Genomic DNA, 13,685 nt, shown 5'->3' with positions numbered 1-13,685 from the left:
ATTTCCTAGAAAAGCTCCCTCCTGAGCTTAGGAAGCAGATTTGATAAGAAGCTTTTAGGAAACATTCAAACTCATCAAGTCCACTTGGAGAGTGAGAAACTGACCCAGAGAAACGCAATGATAGGAGGTTCACTTGGGCTCAAGTTCACTCTTGTATGCTCCATCTTCAATGCTTATGGATTTGAGCTAGGATCATCTGAATTTCCTTAAAGCTATCAAACAGATAACTTCTAAAAATACACATGATTCAATGTGTTAATATTTCAGATTAAATTTTAATTTCCTTCTGCCAACATTAACTGGTTAGTCTAGACTTTTTTTTTTTAGGGTTTTTGCTAGGCAATGGGGTTAAGTGGCTTGCCCAAAGCCACACAGCTAGGTAATTATTAAGTGACTGAGGCTGGATTTGAACTCAGGTACTCCTGACTCCAGGGCCAGTGCTCTATCCACTGTGCCACCTAGCCAACCTTAGTCTAGACTTCTTAACATGATTGGTTATTTCTCATGGATTTGGAGAGTGAACAAAAAGGAAGATTATTCTATTTAACTTTTTAATGATGAGAAATATGCCACTCCCTGGGGATATTTTGATACCAAACCACTTTTGAGGGAAATCTTTATCAAAACTTTCAATTGAGCTCATTCTGAGTTAACAGAAGTGGGGGGGGTAAAGAAAATGGTAACAAAGGACAGCAGTCATACTTTTTTGGCAGGGCTAAAGTGCTTTGTCTTAGTAACAAAATGATGAACCATTTGTTAATGTTTCATATTTGAATTACTCATTATGGGTCAAGTAGGTTATTGCCAACACTGGGAAAATCTTTTGCTCCACTGCTGAGTTATTTATAAATTACATAAAAAGTAAGCAATGAAAAAACTGCAATATAAAAAAGGTATAATTTATCAATAAGACAGAAAAGAGTTTTAAATATAAGTTGTCTGTTCACATAGAATGACTAGCCTACCAGAGTAAAGAAAAATTTTTCTTATATTGATTTGAAGTAGGGTGCAAAATGGAAAACCACTGGGGCAGCTAGGTGGCACAGTGGATAGAGCACTGGCCCAGCAGTCAGGAGTACCTGAGTTCAAATCCAACCTCCAACACTTAATAATTATCTAGCTGTGTGGCCTTGGGCAAGTCATTTAACCCCATTGCCTTGCAAAAACCTAAAAAAACCCCCAAAAAACCCAAACCCCCAAATGGAAAACTATTGCCATCTATAAAGTGTCTACTGCACTAGACATTACTCCAAAGAACCCATTCCCATTTTTCTAGCAAAAATTTTTAAATAATCTAAGAATATTTTCACAATAAAGCTATAAGAAATTTCTGTCATGATGTGGTAAAACAGAGCATGGTAGTTTGTTGGGGGCAGGGTCCATTATTTATTTATCTTTGCTCCTAGGTGTACTCCTTTCAAAAAAATGGGTGTGTAGTGCACATACACTTGTTGATTCAATGTGATTTTAGCAGTACAAAAACAATGTGTTTACTGAAGGAGGAGAACCATTAGCAGAATAAGAGGGTAGGGTGTCATATTAATCAAGAAGGGGAGATGAAATTTTATTTAATGCTGTAAGAGAAAACATGAGAAACAAGCATGTCTGATGTCTGATAATGGAAACATTAAAAGGATTACTGTCAAAACTTCCAAGGCTTCAATTTAAAAGGTAACAAAATGTATGTTACAACTTAAAACTAATCTAAGTCCTTGAATGTACTATCTGTTTCAAAAGTCTAAGATTAGATTGTCTTGAAGAGAGTGTTAAAAACATCTGCTAGAGGGTGGCTAGGTAGAGGGTGGCTAGGTGGTGCAGTGGATAAAGCACCGGCCTTGGAGTCAGGAGTACCCGAGTTCAAATCCAGTCTCAGACACTTAATAACTACCTAGCTGTGTGGCCTTGGGCAAGCCACTTAACCCCATTTGCCTTGCAAAAACCTAACAAAAAAAAACACCATCTGCTAGGCTTCTAGGTTTATAGCTCAGGCAGAAAAATGTGCACACACAAGATTGTAAATAAATGTGCTATAAAAATATATGAGAATTGTTGTACTACAGTTATAATTGTTATACAACCTTTCTTTTGTTCACCTCAGAACTAAGTATTATGAATAAGAACTAAAAGTCTCAAACAAATAAATGCATTTATTCTTGGGCATCAAAACTTAGCATACTGTACTGAAATGATGTCAGATTTTAGGTTACATCTGTTTGTATCAAATTATTTCTGAGGGTTGATAGTATCACAGTAATTACAGGATCTCTCCATCCCTATATTTCTGGGGTTCTTAGGACCTACCTACTACCAAGTCTCTGTCCTAACCAACTTACTGGAGGTTCTAGAATTCCCACCACAAACTCAGTGAACATTAAATAAGCACTTACTTGTGTAAACCATTGGTGGAGGTGTTGGAGATATGACCCAAAAAACTAATCAATAGTTCTTACCCAACAGAGAAGTAACTTTTTCAGCTTATGGCATCTTTTTCTTCCCATTTTCCCTCTCACTCCCTAGATCAAAATGCTCAAGTTAACATGAATACATATGCACTCCTTATTATATAAGCAGAAAGACAAGCTTTACAAGAGGGTACTGTGGCCAGGCAGAATGGAGCCATGGCTGAAGATACTGGGGACCTGGGTGTCTAGCAGCTGAAGGGGGAGGTGGTTAAAAGAATACAGGACAGATATTCCCTAGGTTCACAATTTTGCTTAGAAATGGCCCTTGATCAAATTGTGAGAAAGAAAGAAAAAATGATGTTTCAAATTAGATGCATTAAATTACTGAAAATAATAAAAGGTTAGAGAACAGATTAAAAAATAATTTTCTAATTTGAACAATTTAGCAAGGTTATGGTAAAAATGCTTTTTATTTTTTATTTTATTTATTTATTTATTTTTGGTAAGGCAGAGGGAGTTAAGTGGCTTGCCCAAGGGCCCAAGGCCACACAGCTAGGTAATTATTAAGTGTCTGAGGCCGGATTTAAACCAAGGAACTCCTGACTCCAGGGCTGGTGCTTTATCTACTACGCCACCTAGCCACCCCAAAAATGCTTTTTATTAAAATAAACTAAAGTGGATCTTGAATAACTGAAGATAGGAATACTATATTTCATTCCATAGAGTCTAATTAATTCAATGAGCAGTTATTAAAATTTTAAGGGAGTTAGATTGTACAGTGGATAGAGCACTGGACCTGGAGTCAGGAAGACTCCAGCCTCAGACACTTACTAGCTGTGTGACACTAGGCAAGTCAGCTAGCCTTGTTTGCCTCAGTTGCTCATCTCTAAAATGAGCTGGAGAAGGAAATGGCAAATCACTCCAGTTTCATTGCCAAGAAAATTCCAAAATGGGTTCATGAAGAATCAGTCATGGCTGAATAACAGCAACATGATGGCAAAAATGGTTTTCACTTTTTATATTACATATTGATATTGTATAATATATATATATATATTTATATATAAAGTTTATTTTATATCATATATTTATATTGTAAAAATTGGCCATGAGCTGATAGATGAATGAATATGTTGACTTAATATACCAAAGGCATTCTGGTTTCTACAAAATGTAAACAAAATATCTAATTCTGCAAATTTTTAGGCATGCTAAATGTTCTGAACGACAAATTTATGCCCTTAGGGGACAAATGCTTTACTAATTACATTTTGGATAAAATTAAAACAGTAATCTTGAAGCACGTCAAGATACTAGTTTTCTAGCCTGGAAAGATGTGCCTCAACTGATGCTGAACCATTCATTATATACAGTAACAACAGCATGGGGTGATGATCAACTATGATGGAATTGTTCATTTCAGCAGTTAAAAAAGACAATTTTAAAAGACTTGTGATGGAAACACCATCTATATCCAGAAAAGGAACTGTGGAGTTTAAATGAAGAAAAAGCTTATTACCTTCAATTTTTAAAAAGTTGTCTTATGTATTATTAAGTAATTTTGTTATCTCTAATATTTTCTTTCTTCTGTTTGGATCTGATACTTCTTTCAGAATATGTTCAATTTTGATCTATGTTTGGCATGGCTACAAATGTAAAGCCTATATCAGATTGCATTCTACTGGGGGTGGGGGGAGCAGAGGGAGGGGAAAAAAATTGTAAAACTCAAGAGTCTTGACAAAAAAAAAGACTGGTTAAAAACTATAATGGGATATAGTAGAAAATATAAAATATTTATTAAAAAAAGATACTAGTTTCCTGTTACAAATTTATGCAAGTTTTTCTGACTAAAAGTTTATTCAGTTTGATGACACATGAGCCTAGTGACACTACATTATCCTCAGAAGGATGACAAAACTCTGATAAGTCTTAATAGCTACTGAGAAATGTGAGCCATCATAGGTCACCTGAGTCAGACCAGAATCTCATGCTAACCAAAGACAAGAGAAAATCTTGATGAGTCATCCTAACAAGTACTGCTCAGAAGACCAAGTTCTTTGTAAGTATAACTCAAATCACATTTTTTAAAAAATGAAAAAAGAGAAGCATCAGTATATGAATGGGTAGGTGAAATCCGTGGTGTGGTTATGATTCCCTCCCACAGCTGCAGATTGCAGTTCTTCCTTGTTTTCTCTTTTGTGTGCTTCTGGTCCAGGTCTTTGTAAATACTTCACCAGATATCCATGTGGCACATGTTAGTGGGCTTCATTTGGGCCTTTTTAGTATTTTATGGGTATCTCACTCTTACTACCTGACCAATCTAGTTCCTTTTCTGTTCAAAAAAATTCTGAATGGCTGGTTTAAACAAACAGAAAATAGCAACTCTATTATGGCAAAGATTTGAGCACATGTAGCTGATGTGGTCTAACAATGTTGTCTTAAACTCCTTTTCCCCTTTAAAATAATGCTTTTCTTTTCCAACGTTTTCTATTTCTTTTCACACCAAGGGGAGATAAAGTGATCATAAGCCTACAAAATATAAAAATTAAGATTCTGTAAGGCATTTCCAGCAACTCCTTTCTTAAATACCATTTTAAATAACCAAAGTCAGCATATCCCCAAAGAAAAACCCTTACTCATAAAGCCTCATCCAGACCCATTAGGTTACTAAAAATCTCAGAAAACTCTAAAAAATGATGTCAAGAGAACCTTGTGCTTTCTTCCTAAGTTTGGAGAGGCTTATTACCAGAAGTTTGAGCACTAAGTAGTGAATTTTTTTTGTCAACCCAAACTCAAGTTATGATGTGAGACATTGGAGAACTATGTTAGTGAAATTAGAGATCACTGGAAGTATTAATAATGTGTGTGTGTGTGTGTGTGTGTGTGTGCACACACACAAACACACATCTATCAACATATATACACACACTCTCTTCTTCCACTTCCCTCAGATAACGATGGAAATATGAACTAGTCCTTTTACATGAGGACATTTTAGTTACAGAAGGGGTCACAGAAAAATTATTCATGTTAGAAAAGCAGTTTGAGCCTGTTCTGAAGACAAAAAGAGAAAAGGGGCCTAGAGAGATGCATTGAGAGCTGTCTGAAAATACATCAAAGGTACAAGTGGGAGATGGGTATGAAGTATTCTTGTTCATCCATTCACTCACATACATTTTTTTTTCAGGATTTTAAGGGATACAGACAAGGAACTAAAAATCCTGGAAGTGTTCAGGAATTTGAGGAAATTATATATTGCTTGTGTTATATATCTTGGAGCTCTGAGTTTTTTAATCTTGAGTTGGTCATAGGACAGTACTCCTGGAAAGACCCTGATCAGAAGTTATTAAGAGATTTAAGAGAGGAAGAGAAGAGATAGTAGAGATGAGAAGAATGAGTAGTCCAGTAGTTACCTACAGAAGCTGATGGCAGAGATTATCTGCTGCCTCAAAGAAACAGGTCAGAGGAGAATCAGAAAAGAATAATAGACAGTTGCCTTAAAAGTGGATGATTCTCTGAGTGTCTGGAGTTCACTGGACTTCTGTAGGTGCTGGAAGACGATGGGAATATCAAGAGAATTTTGTTGCTGAAGGAAGAATTGGTTGGACTTCTTGACCTTTAGCCACCTTGATAGCCAGAGAGAAGGGCTGTCCTCTATGACCCTTTCTATCCTGAGGGAGAAGCTCCTTTGAGCCCAATAAAGAAGATCTGGGTGAGGGATCTGCTTGAAGTTGAAAGAGCATCTACCAAGAAAACAGGCAGGGCAAGGCGCAGCCCCTGGTTCTACTCGTCAGCACCCAAGAAGAGAGGAGAGGAAGCTTTGTAGAAGAGGTGCTAGAGACTAAAGAGACAACCAACAGCCAGGATTGAGTCCAATCCAGATCCCAGAGTTGCTTTATGTAGAGGGGGTTCTCTACTCCTTATGGATCCATTATCCTTCACATACATGATGTCAATTGGAGGGAGAGTGGATCTAGGTTTATGAACATACTGTTCAATTTTGTTACTCTTGCATTTGTCTTCTATTTAGTGTATGGTATGTTATCATTATTGATTTTACCTTATTTTTTAATCAATGCTTTATGTTTAAGAGACAGTAGTGTTATTGTGATTGCTTTGTATCAGAAACCACAGTGGCAGGTAGTATATATATCTCCTCCCTCCCAACAAAGACTACCCTCAGTATAATCAGAGATGAATTCTAGAAGTGTGGTCTTCCCTGTCACTAGTTCCCAACTCCAGGAAAGTCTCTGAGACTTGATGGCATGAATGCATGTTGGTGTGAACTGATTATTTCAAAGAGAGTGAGAGAGGAGGAGGCCCCATTAGATATCATGTCCAAAGGCTATGTTGGGTTGGTATTATACCCAAGCTATACATGTATATGTAGACATGTATAGAGACATATAAACACATTCTGTTTATAAAAAGAAACTATGTGTCCATTGGTCTTGTCATTTTTGAATGCCGATGTGTGGGAAAGAAGAGAAAGATCACATCACTGTGTATATTCTGTTCGGTTCTAGAATAACTGGTACACTGAAAGTCTTCAATAATATTAAATGGGGTTTTTAACTTTAACTCATCCCTATGTAAAACTCTTTGATCAGTTTTGTATCTGCACTGATGCCATTGCATATACAGTAAATATAACGTTGGAAAACCAGAAAAATCCAAAAAAGGAGTGTAAAGCTGAAGTCAATTTCAACCTGAATCCCAGAAGCTAAACTACATATTTGAAGAATGTAACCAATATTAAATAAACAGGAAGGCCTGACCATCAAGTGTTTGCCAGGAAAACCTCTCAAACATACCTTTTTTATCTGAATTTCTTCGTACCAGTTTATCTACTTGAGAAAGAGCTTCTTCCCAGCAACTGTTGCTTGCTTGAACTCGGGGCTGGAGCAACTTTAACTTTTGCTCCAGAGTCTGGTAGGCCTCTGATGCTAGTGAATTGGCTTCCTTAGTACCAACGAGCTTTTCAAGTTCATCCTCCAGAATTATAACCCTAGGTAAAAAAAGCAAAGCAGAGACAGATCTGAAATTAAAAGCCCTAAAGATTGTTCAAATAATATACTTACAAACTTAATAATATATAATACAAGTATATTTATCAAGTTAATAATAAATAGAACATCACATTAGGTATGACAGTAATTAGGACAGTAATATAATCCCATGTTAACCTCCATGGCCACATGACAAAGTTGCTTGGCTAGAACTCTTGGCAAAGCATTGCACCCTTCATTAAAAATGCCTACTCTCCTAGTGGTGGTTCCCAAAGGTGGTGTGTGCTCTGGAATTTGATTTTTCTTAAAACTGGAAGGCTAGGTGGCATAGTGGATAAAGCACCAGCCTTGGAGTCAGGAGTATCTGGGTTCAAATCCGGCCTCAGACACTTAATAATTACCTAGCTGTGTGGCCTTGGGCAAGCCACTTAACCCCATTTGCCTTGCAAAAACCTAAAAAAACCCCAAAACACTGGAAGAAGGTTTCCCTCTCCTGAGACAGAATGTTGTTGCCTAGCTTGAAGTTTATGAAGAGGTTTTCAGTTAACAACAGGCAGAGAGAAAGGGCATATAAAGCTTGCTAGGATGCCAGGGGAAGACCAGCAACTTCAACAAGGGGTCTCATATCTGATTCAACTTTAAAGTGTTGGAGACTGGGATGGTGCTTTTTGATGAAAGGAGTGAAAAGCTGATAAAGGCTTGATAATTCCTTGTTGGGTTATGCTGGCTTTCTTTTTGTACTAATTTGAAATTTCAAGTCACTTTGCTATAGTAAGTTATTTTCTGAAAATGGCAGGTTCCATTGTAATGGGCCTAATGTAAAACAGCTAGAAAGATGCCAATTCAGCAACATTAGTTCCCCTTGTGCAAATTCTCCAATACCAGGTTGTTTGTATCATCTTCCATTGCACTGGGTTCTTTCCTATTCTAACCATTAAAATTAGGAAAGAGAACACAGTTGAGGAGGACCCAAACCTAACAAACTGATGCTTCACTCCCTACTTTTGAGATCATGAATCATCTTTTAGGAGCCTGGCATCAAAACTGACTCCTCTTAAATCCAACCTCTAAGACAAGCTCCAAAGGACCCAGCTGGTGAACTCCAGACAAGGCCCCCTCTCTCCCAGCTGATGTCAGTACTCACTCATTCAACAATGCTTTCAGATGGAGCTGGAGGCTGCGCACTGCTGTGTGAAGGCTGTTTAGCTCTTTTGATTTTTGCTTTGATTTGGACAATCGCTGAGTCTCTGATCGATGCTGAGTTTCAAAGTATCTGTAGAACTCATAGCTGCGCTTCAGTTCTTCCAGACAGGCAGCATACACATGAGGTAGACCTTGAGTCACATCATACAGGACCCGATGAGAGGAAAGGGAAGGCATGAGGAAGGGCCCCCGTGGCACATTCACAGTGGACAGGAGCAGTGTCAGGCGCCGGAAGAACTCTGAACTCTGTCCTACCCAGAGCTGGAACAAAACCTAAAGAGATGGGGCTGGATCAGATTTTTCCAAGAGTAAATTTTCCATTTCTACAACCAGAGCAGGCCTGAACTCAGTTTACCTTGGGGGGAGGGGCATGGTCAACATTCTTCTTTCTCTATAAAGAGGAAGACAACTGTACAACTGACCCTAAGATGGGGCTGCTGAGTTGTTATCCCCAGCACTTAGGAAGCTTGGATCAGAGCACAGCAGATGCCACAGACTCACTTCTTTGGATCATCTCTGCATACATACAGGCTATCACTGAATGTAGCATTTAAGCAAATCAGGGGAGATGGAGTCACATTAGCTCTCCCCCAAATCCACGAGATTTCTCTCAGACTTCTCTATACATACAATTGTGAGGAACAAGTCTCTAAAAGGCATTAAAGCTGCTCCCAGACACCTGTCTAGCCCCTGGGCCAAACTTTCTTCAGGGGAAATGGGGAGAATCAAATGCAGTTACATGGACAGCTAGTACATGAATGAGAATGTCTTTGTTACTACCTTGCTCTATGGAAGAGCAGGTCCAAAAAGGAGACATGGGCAGGAAGGAAACATGAAGCCTGGTCTTATTCCTTATTCCTTCCTCCAATATTGTTTGGCTGTTTTCCTAAGCAACAGTCTCATGAACAACAGCATTTTCAGAGAATCAGTTAAGGGCAGAATGGGAATCAAGGACACCTGATGGTGTGTCAAGAGGGTCAGGGATTCAAAGACCGGAGATGGGAGAGAGGAATGACACACCAAGACAGCAGTGCTCAAGGAGTGTGAGCTCAAGTATGTGTGAAAAGTACTGGTGCCAGCCTCAGAAAACAAAAGGGAAGAGTAGAATGAGAAATTCTGGAAAACATGAGCTGAGTTTGGAGGCACAATTCAGAAGTCAAAGATCAATAGGTCCCTCAAATAACATCCAGCCCAATCTCCTCATCTTACACATGAGGGTTGGAGAAGTAACATGTCTAAGATCTCAAAGGCAGTAATCAACAGAGCCAGGATTTGAAATCAAGGTCTATGACCTGATGAGACCGATTCTTCTGTACCACACAGGGGCCAAGAGATAAAACAAGTAGAATAGAAGGTTTGGGAGAAATAATTAAGACTAAGAGAAATGCAGAAAGCATTAGGAAAACTAAGAGCAATCGGTGTGATGCATGCTGAGAATCAAGTGAATCAAAGCAGGTTTCAGACAGGAATATAATATTTGCTCATGAATGAAAGTTTGGGGGTTTTGGAAAAGAGAGGTGATGACAAAGGCACCTTGGAGGTTAGAGAAAGAATTAAGACTGAACATGGAGAAGAAGAAACTGGAGGGTTTAACTTATTGGCTAGTTCTAATATTACCTGAAGCCTAAAAAGAAACAAATGAGTCATTGGTTAAGGGATCATGGTGATGTTAGTAATGGATAATTTATTCAGAAAAGCTCTGGGTTAATGCCATTACCCTTAAAAGCCTGGGTAAACAATTCCAAGAGAAGTCCTAGAAGTTTTTAATGACTACAGGTCTCAGTATTTCTCTAAATACCACTGTCAACTGAACAACCACAGACCAGTAAAGGGTGGAAGGAATAAGCAGAGATCAATTTAGCTAAAATATAGAACATGTGAACTACATGTTAGAAGAAAAGTTGCGGCCTGGTCTTGAAGGGCTTTTTGTGGCAAATAGAGTAGTATTTCATCCTGGATGTAAGAGGAAAACCATGGAGATGTTAGGTAGGGAGAAACTGGTGACTAAGGCATACCACCTATAAGTATAATGTGCAACACAATCAAGAAAACAACACAGGGGGTGGCTAGGTGGCATAGTGGATAAAGCACCAGTCCTGGAGTCAGGAGTACCGGGGTTCAAATCCAGTCTCAGACACTTAATAATTACCTAGCCATGTGGCCTTGGGCAAGCCACTTAACCCCGTTTGCCTTGCAAAAAAAAAACAAAACTAAAAAAAAGAGAAAACAACACAGACTTTGGGAGAAAAAAAGGGAGAATTGATTCTCAAGAGAAAAGAATAATATATAAAATGATATATAAATACATATATATATATATATATATATATATATATATATGTATTATCTGCTGTGTTCAATAGATAGAGTTTATAAGAAAAGGGGAGGAAATGTGTGGCTGGACACCTTAAGTCACATCAAGTGGCAACCACGGACTTCCCTGAGAAGAAACATGGAAGCTATCATAAAAAAGGAAGTGTGTGGACATTGGAGGTCCACCTCTAGGTTAAAAAAAAATGATCCTTTGTCATATTTACTTGTCAAGCATCAGATGCTTCTGGACTACATTTTTCCCTTTCAATCCTGGCAGATCTGCCGAGGGAAAGATTTCCATGTAAAGCTATTAACTATGGAGGTCCTACATATTCTGGATACAGCTGGTGTCATTGGCAGCTCATGACCTCTACTTACCTGCCACGGATAACTGCTTCTTTTGGTGCAGCATCTTTTACAACACATTATCAGATTAGTTTTAGCTCATTTCCAACATGAAGATGAGGGTAAGAGATAAGGATATCACTAAAATAAACTCCGCCTAAAACATAATTAAAAATAGGTGAGATGAAGAGAGTATGGTAGCAAGGGAGGGGTGTAGATATCCCAGACATCACAGTCCAAAAGTTAGATCCTGACCAAGTAATGAGAGGAAAGCCTAACATTGTGGCAAGTCTGATGAAACTGAAGCTTAAAGGGCAAAGAAAAAAGTGAAGGAATCTATTTATATTAGAAATAGGAAGCTAACAAGAGAACTAGGGGGAACAATTTGATGATCAACATCTGAAAGATATTAAGAGCTAAAAATGAGACAATGAATCATTTTGATTTTTTTTAACTGTAGAAGAGATTAGGACAATCCTTCCCCTTTCTGTCTCCCTTATCTTTTTTTATTTTGTTTTGTTTTAGGTTTTTGCAAGGCAACAGGGTTAAGTGGCTTGCAAGGCCACACAACTAGGTAATTATTAAGTGTCTGAGGCTTGATTTGAACTCAGGTACTCCTGACTCCAGACCACCCCCTTCCCTTATTTTTTTGATATGAAGGGCAATAGAGCAAATCTAAGTAAAATTCTGTTTTAGTGATGAGACAGCTAGGTGGCACAGTGGATAGAATGCTGGGTCCTGAATTAGGAAGACCTAAGTTCAGACTCTTACAAGTTGTGTAACCCTGGAAAAGGCACTAATCCCTGTTTGCCTCAGTTTCCTTATTTATCAAATGAGTTGGAGAAAGAAACAGCAAACCACACTAGTATCTTTGCCAAGAAAACCCCAAAAGGGATCACTGACAAACAAGTAAACAAAATTATAGATGTGTATGGATTTGATTTTATAAAATCCTAGTCCTGGCTGTTGATGTTGAGATGTGAAATCATAACACAGGATGGATATTTTTACTGAATGTCTCAAATTACATTCAAATATAGTTATAGCAGAAAAGCAAATCAAGTGACTCATGTGCCCAGGTTTTAGGACTGCTAAATATTTTGCTGCTGCCCAATGGTCCCTCTCTCCTTACCAATCTAGGTCATGGAAGGTGCTATTTGCCACATATAAGCAAAGGAACAAATCCTCTTCTCTAGGAAATCCAAATGGTTTTCTCTATTCTGTTTCTCTATTCTTCCAGTGGAAGAAATATTCACTGCTATGAGATTATAGATCCATTTGTGTATGTGAATGCTAGAAGCTGGAGGCAGGATGGAGACAGAGGCCAAGGGAGCAGAGGGGCCTGGCTGGAGCTGTCATGAGTCCCTTCTCAAGAACCACCCATTCCCAGGACTCTCTGATCCTTGGGACCTGGGGAATTTCCTCTCCAGGCCTCTATTTTCTCTCCTGTCCCATCTGCCCTTCCCCAAACCTCACCTCTTGAGCCTCTCTTGTCTCAGAGTAAACCTCTGGTGGGCAGATGCAGGCACTTGGACATGTGCTTAGAGAAGTTATGTTTCTTTTAAAATTATTTTCAGGATTATAAGAAATAAGGATTAAAATTGTATGTTATCAAAACCAGATGATCCTTTTCATAGATGCTAGACAAATAGCAAACAAAACAAAACAAAACTGTCAAGACTGGCTCTGTAAAAGCATATAGACCATGGTCATTTCTAGGTCTTTCTCACATAGAGATCTAGTGTTATAGCTACCAATGCTCCCTGACTAAAAGCAAACTCCTCTGCTCACACTGAAGGCCCACCACAACGTGGCACCACCCAACCTCTCCAGGCTTTGCACGATTCTCCCAGCTTCACAGACTAGGATCTCCAGCCAAGTCAGGTTCTGCCATCCTGGGACCAGGGCCCACCCAAGACTGGCATCTGAGTCTCTGTTCAAGCCTCCCTATGCTTCTTTCCTTGGTGAGTTCCTACAGTCAGCCTTGGAAGCTTAGCTTACATATATCACTTCTCCCATGAAACTTGCCCCAAACCCAGAGCTCACACAACAGGGGGCTTATAACTCTCTGGGACAAAATATCACATGCAGGTTGGTATTCTAGTAGTGGACAATACATGCACATCTGCCTCTCCAAGAGGGCAGACTGTGTCATCTACACTCCTGATCTCCTCCAGGTTAGGACAATAGTATGCACATAGAAGATAATGTTTGCTGACCTGAATGAGAGTGTTTGACTTTGTCTCATATTTTATCTGTGAACAATAAAACTACTTGAATGAGGGGTAGCTAGGTAGATAAATCCAGCCTCAGACACTTAATAATTATCTAGCCGTGTGGCCTTGGGCAAGCCACTTAACTCCATTTGCCTTGCAAAAACCTAAAAAAAAAACCCACCAAAAAAACCACAACG

The 13,685-nt window shown here is 38.8% G+C and overlaps 1 protein-coding gene across 2 annotated transcripts in view; it reads right to left on the bottom strand.

Moving 5' to 3' along the window:
* The window catches only part of VEZT (vezatin, adherens junctions transmembrane protein), a 59,374-nt gene that overhangs the window by 12,242 nt on the left and 33,447 nt on the right, over positions 1-13,685 (bottom strand). For both annotated transcript variants that reach the window (XM_074226606.1, XM_074226607.1), the window contains exons 7-8: positions 8,556-8,887; positions 7,217-7,410 (exon numbers count right to left, since the gene is read on the bottom strand). In XM_074226606.1, the coding sequence (XP_074082707.1) occupies positions 7,217-7,410; positions 8,556-8,887 (526 nt within the window). The remainder of the gene's footprint in view (positions 1-7,216; positions 7,411-8,555; positions 8,888-13,685) is intronic.

This window comes from Macrotis lagotis, chromosome 2 (genome assembly GCF_037893015.1).
Source record: "Macrotis lagotis isolate mMagLag1 chromosome 2, bilby.v1.9.chrom.fasta, whole genome shotgun sequence".
NCBI lineage: Eukaryota > Metazoa > Chordata > Mammalia > Peramelemorphia > Peramelidae > Macrotis > Macrotis lagotis.
The sequence above is the reverse complement of the archived record's forward strand: the minus strand, read 5'-3'. Positions and strand labels throughout refer to the sequence as shown.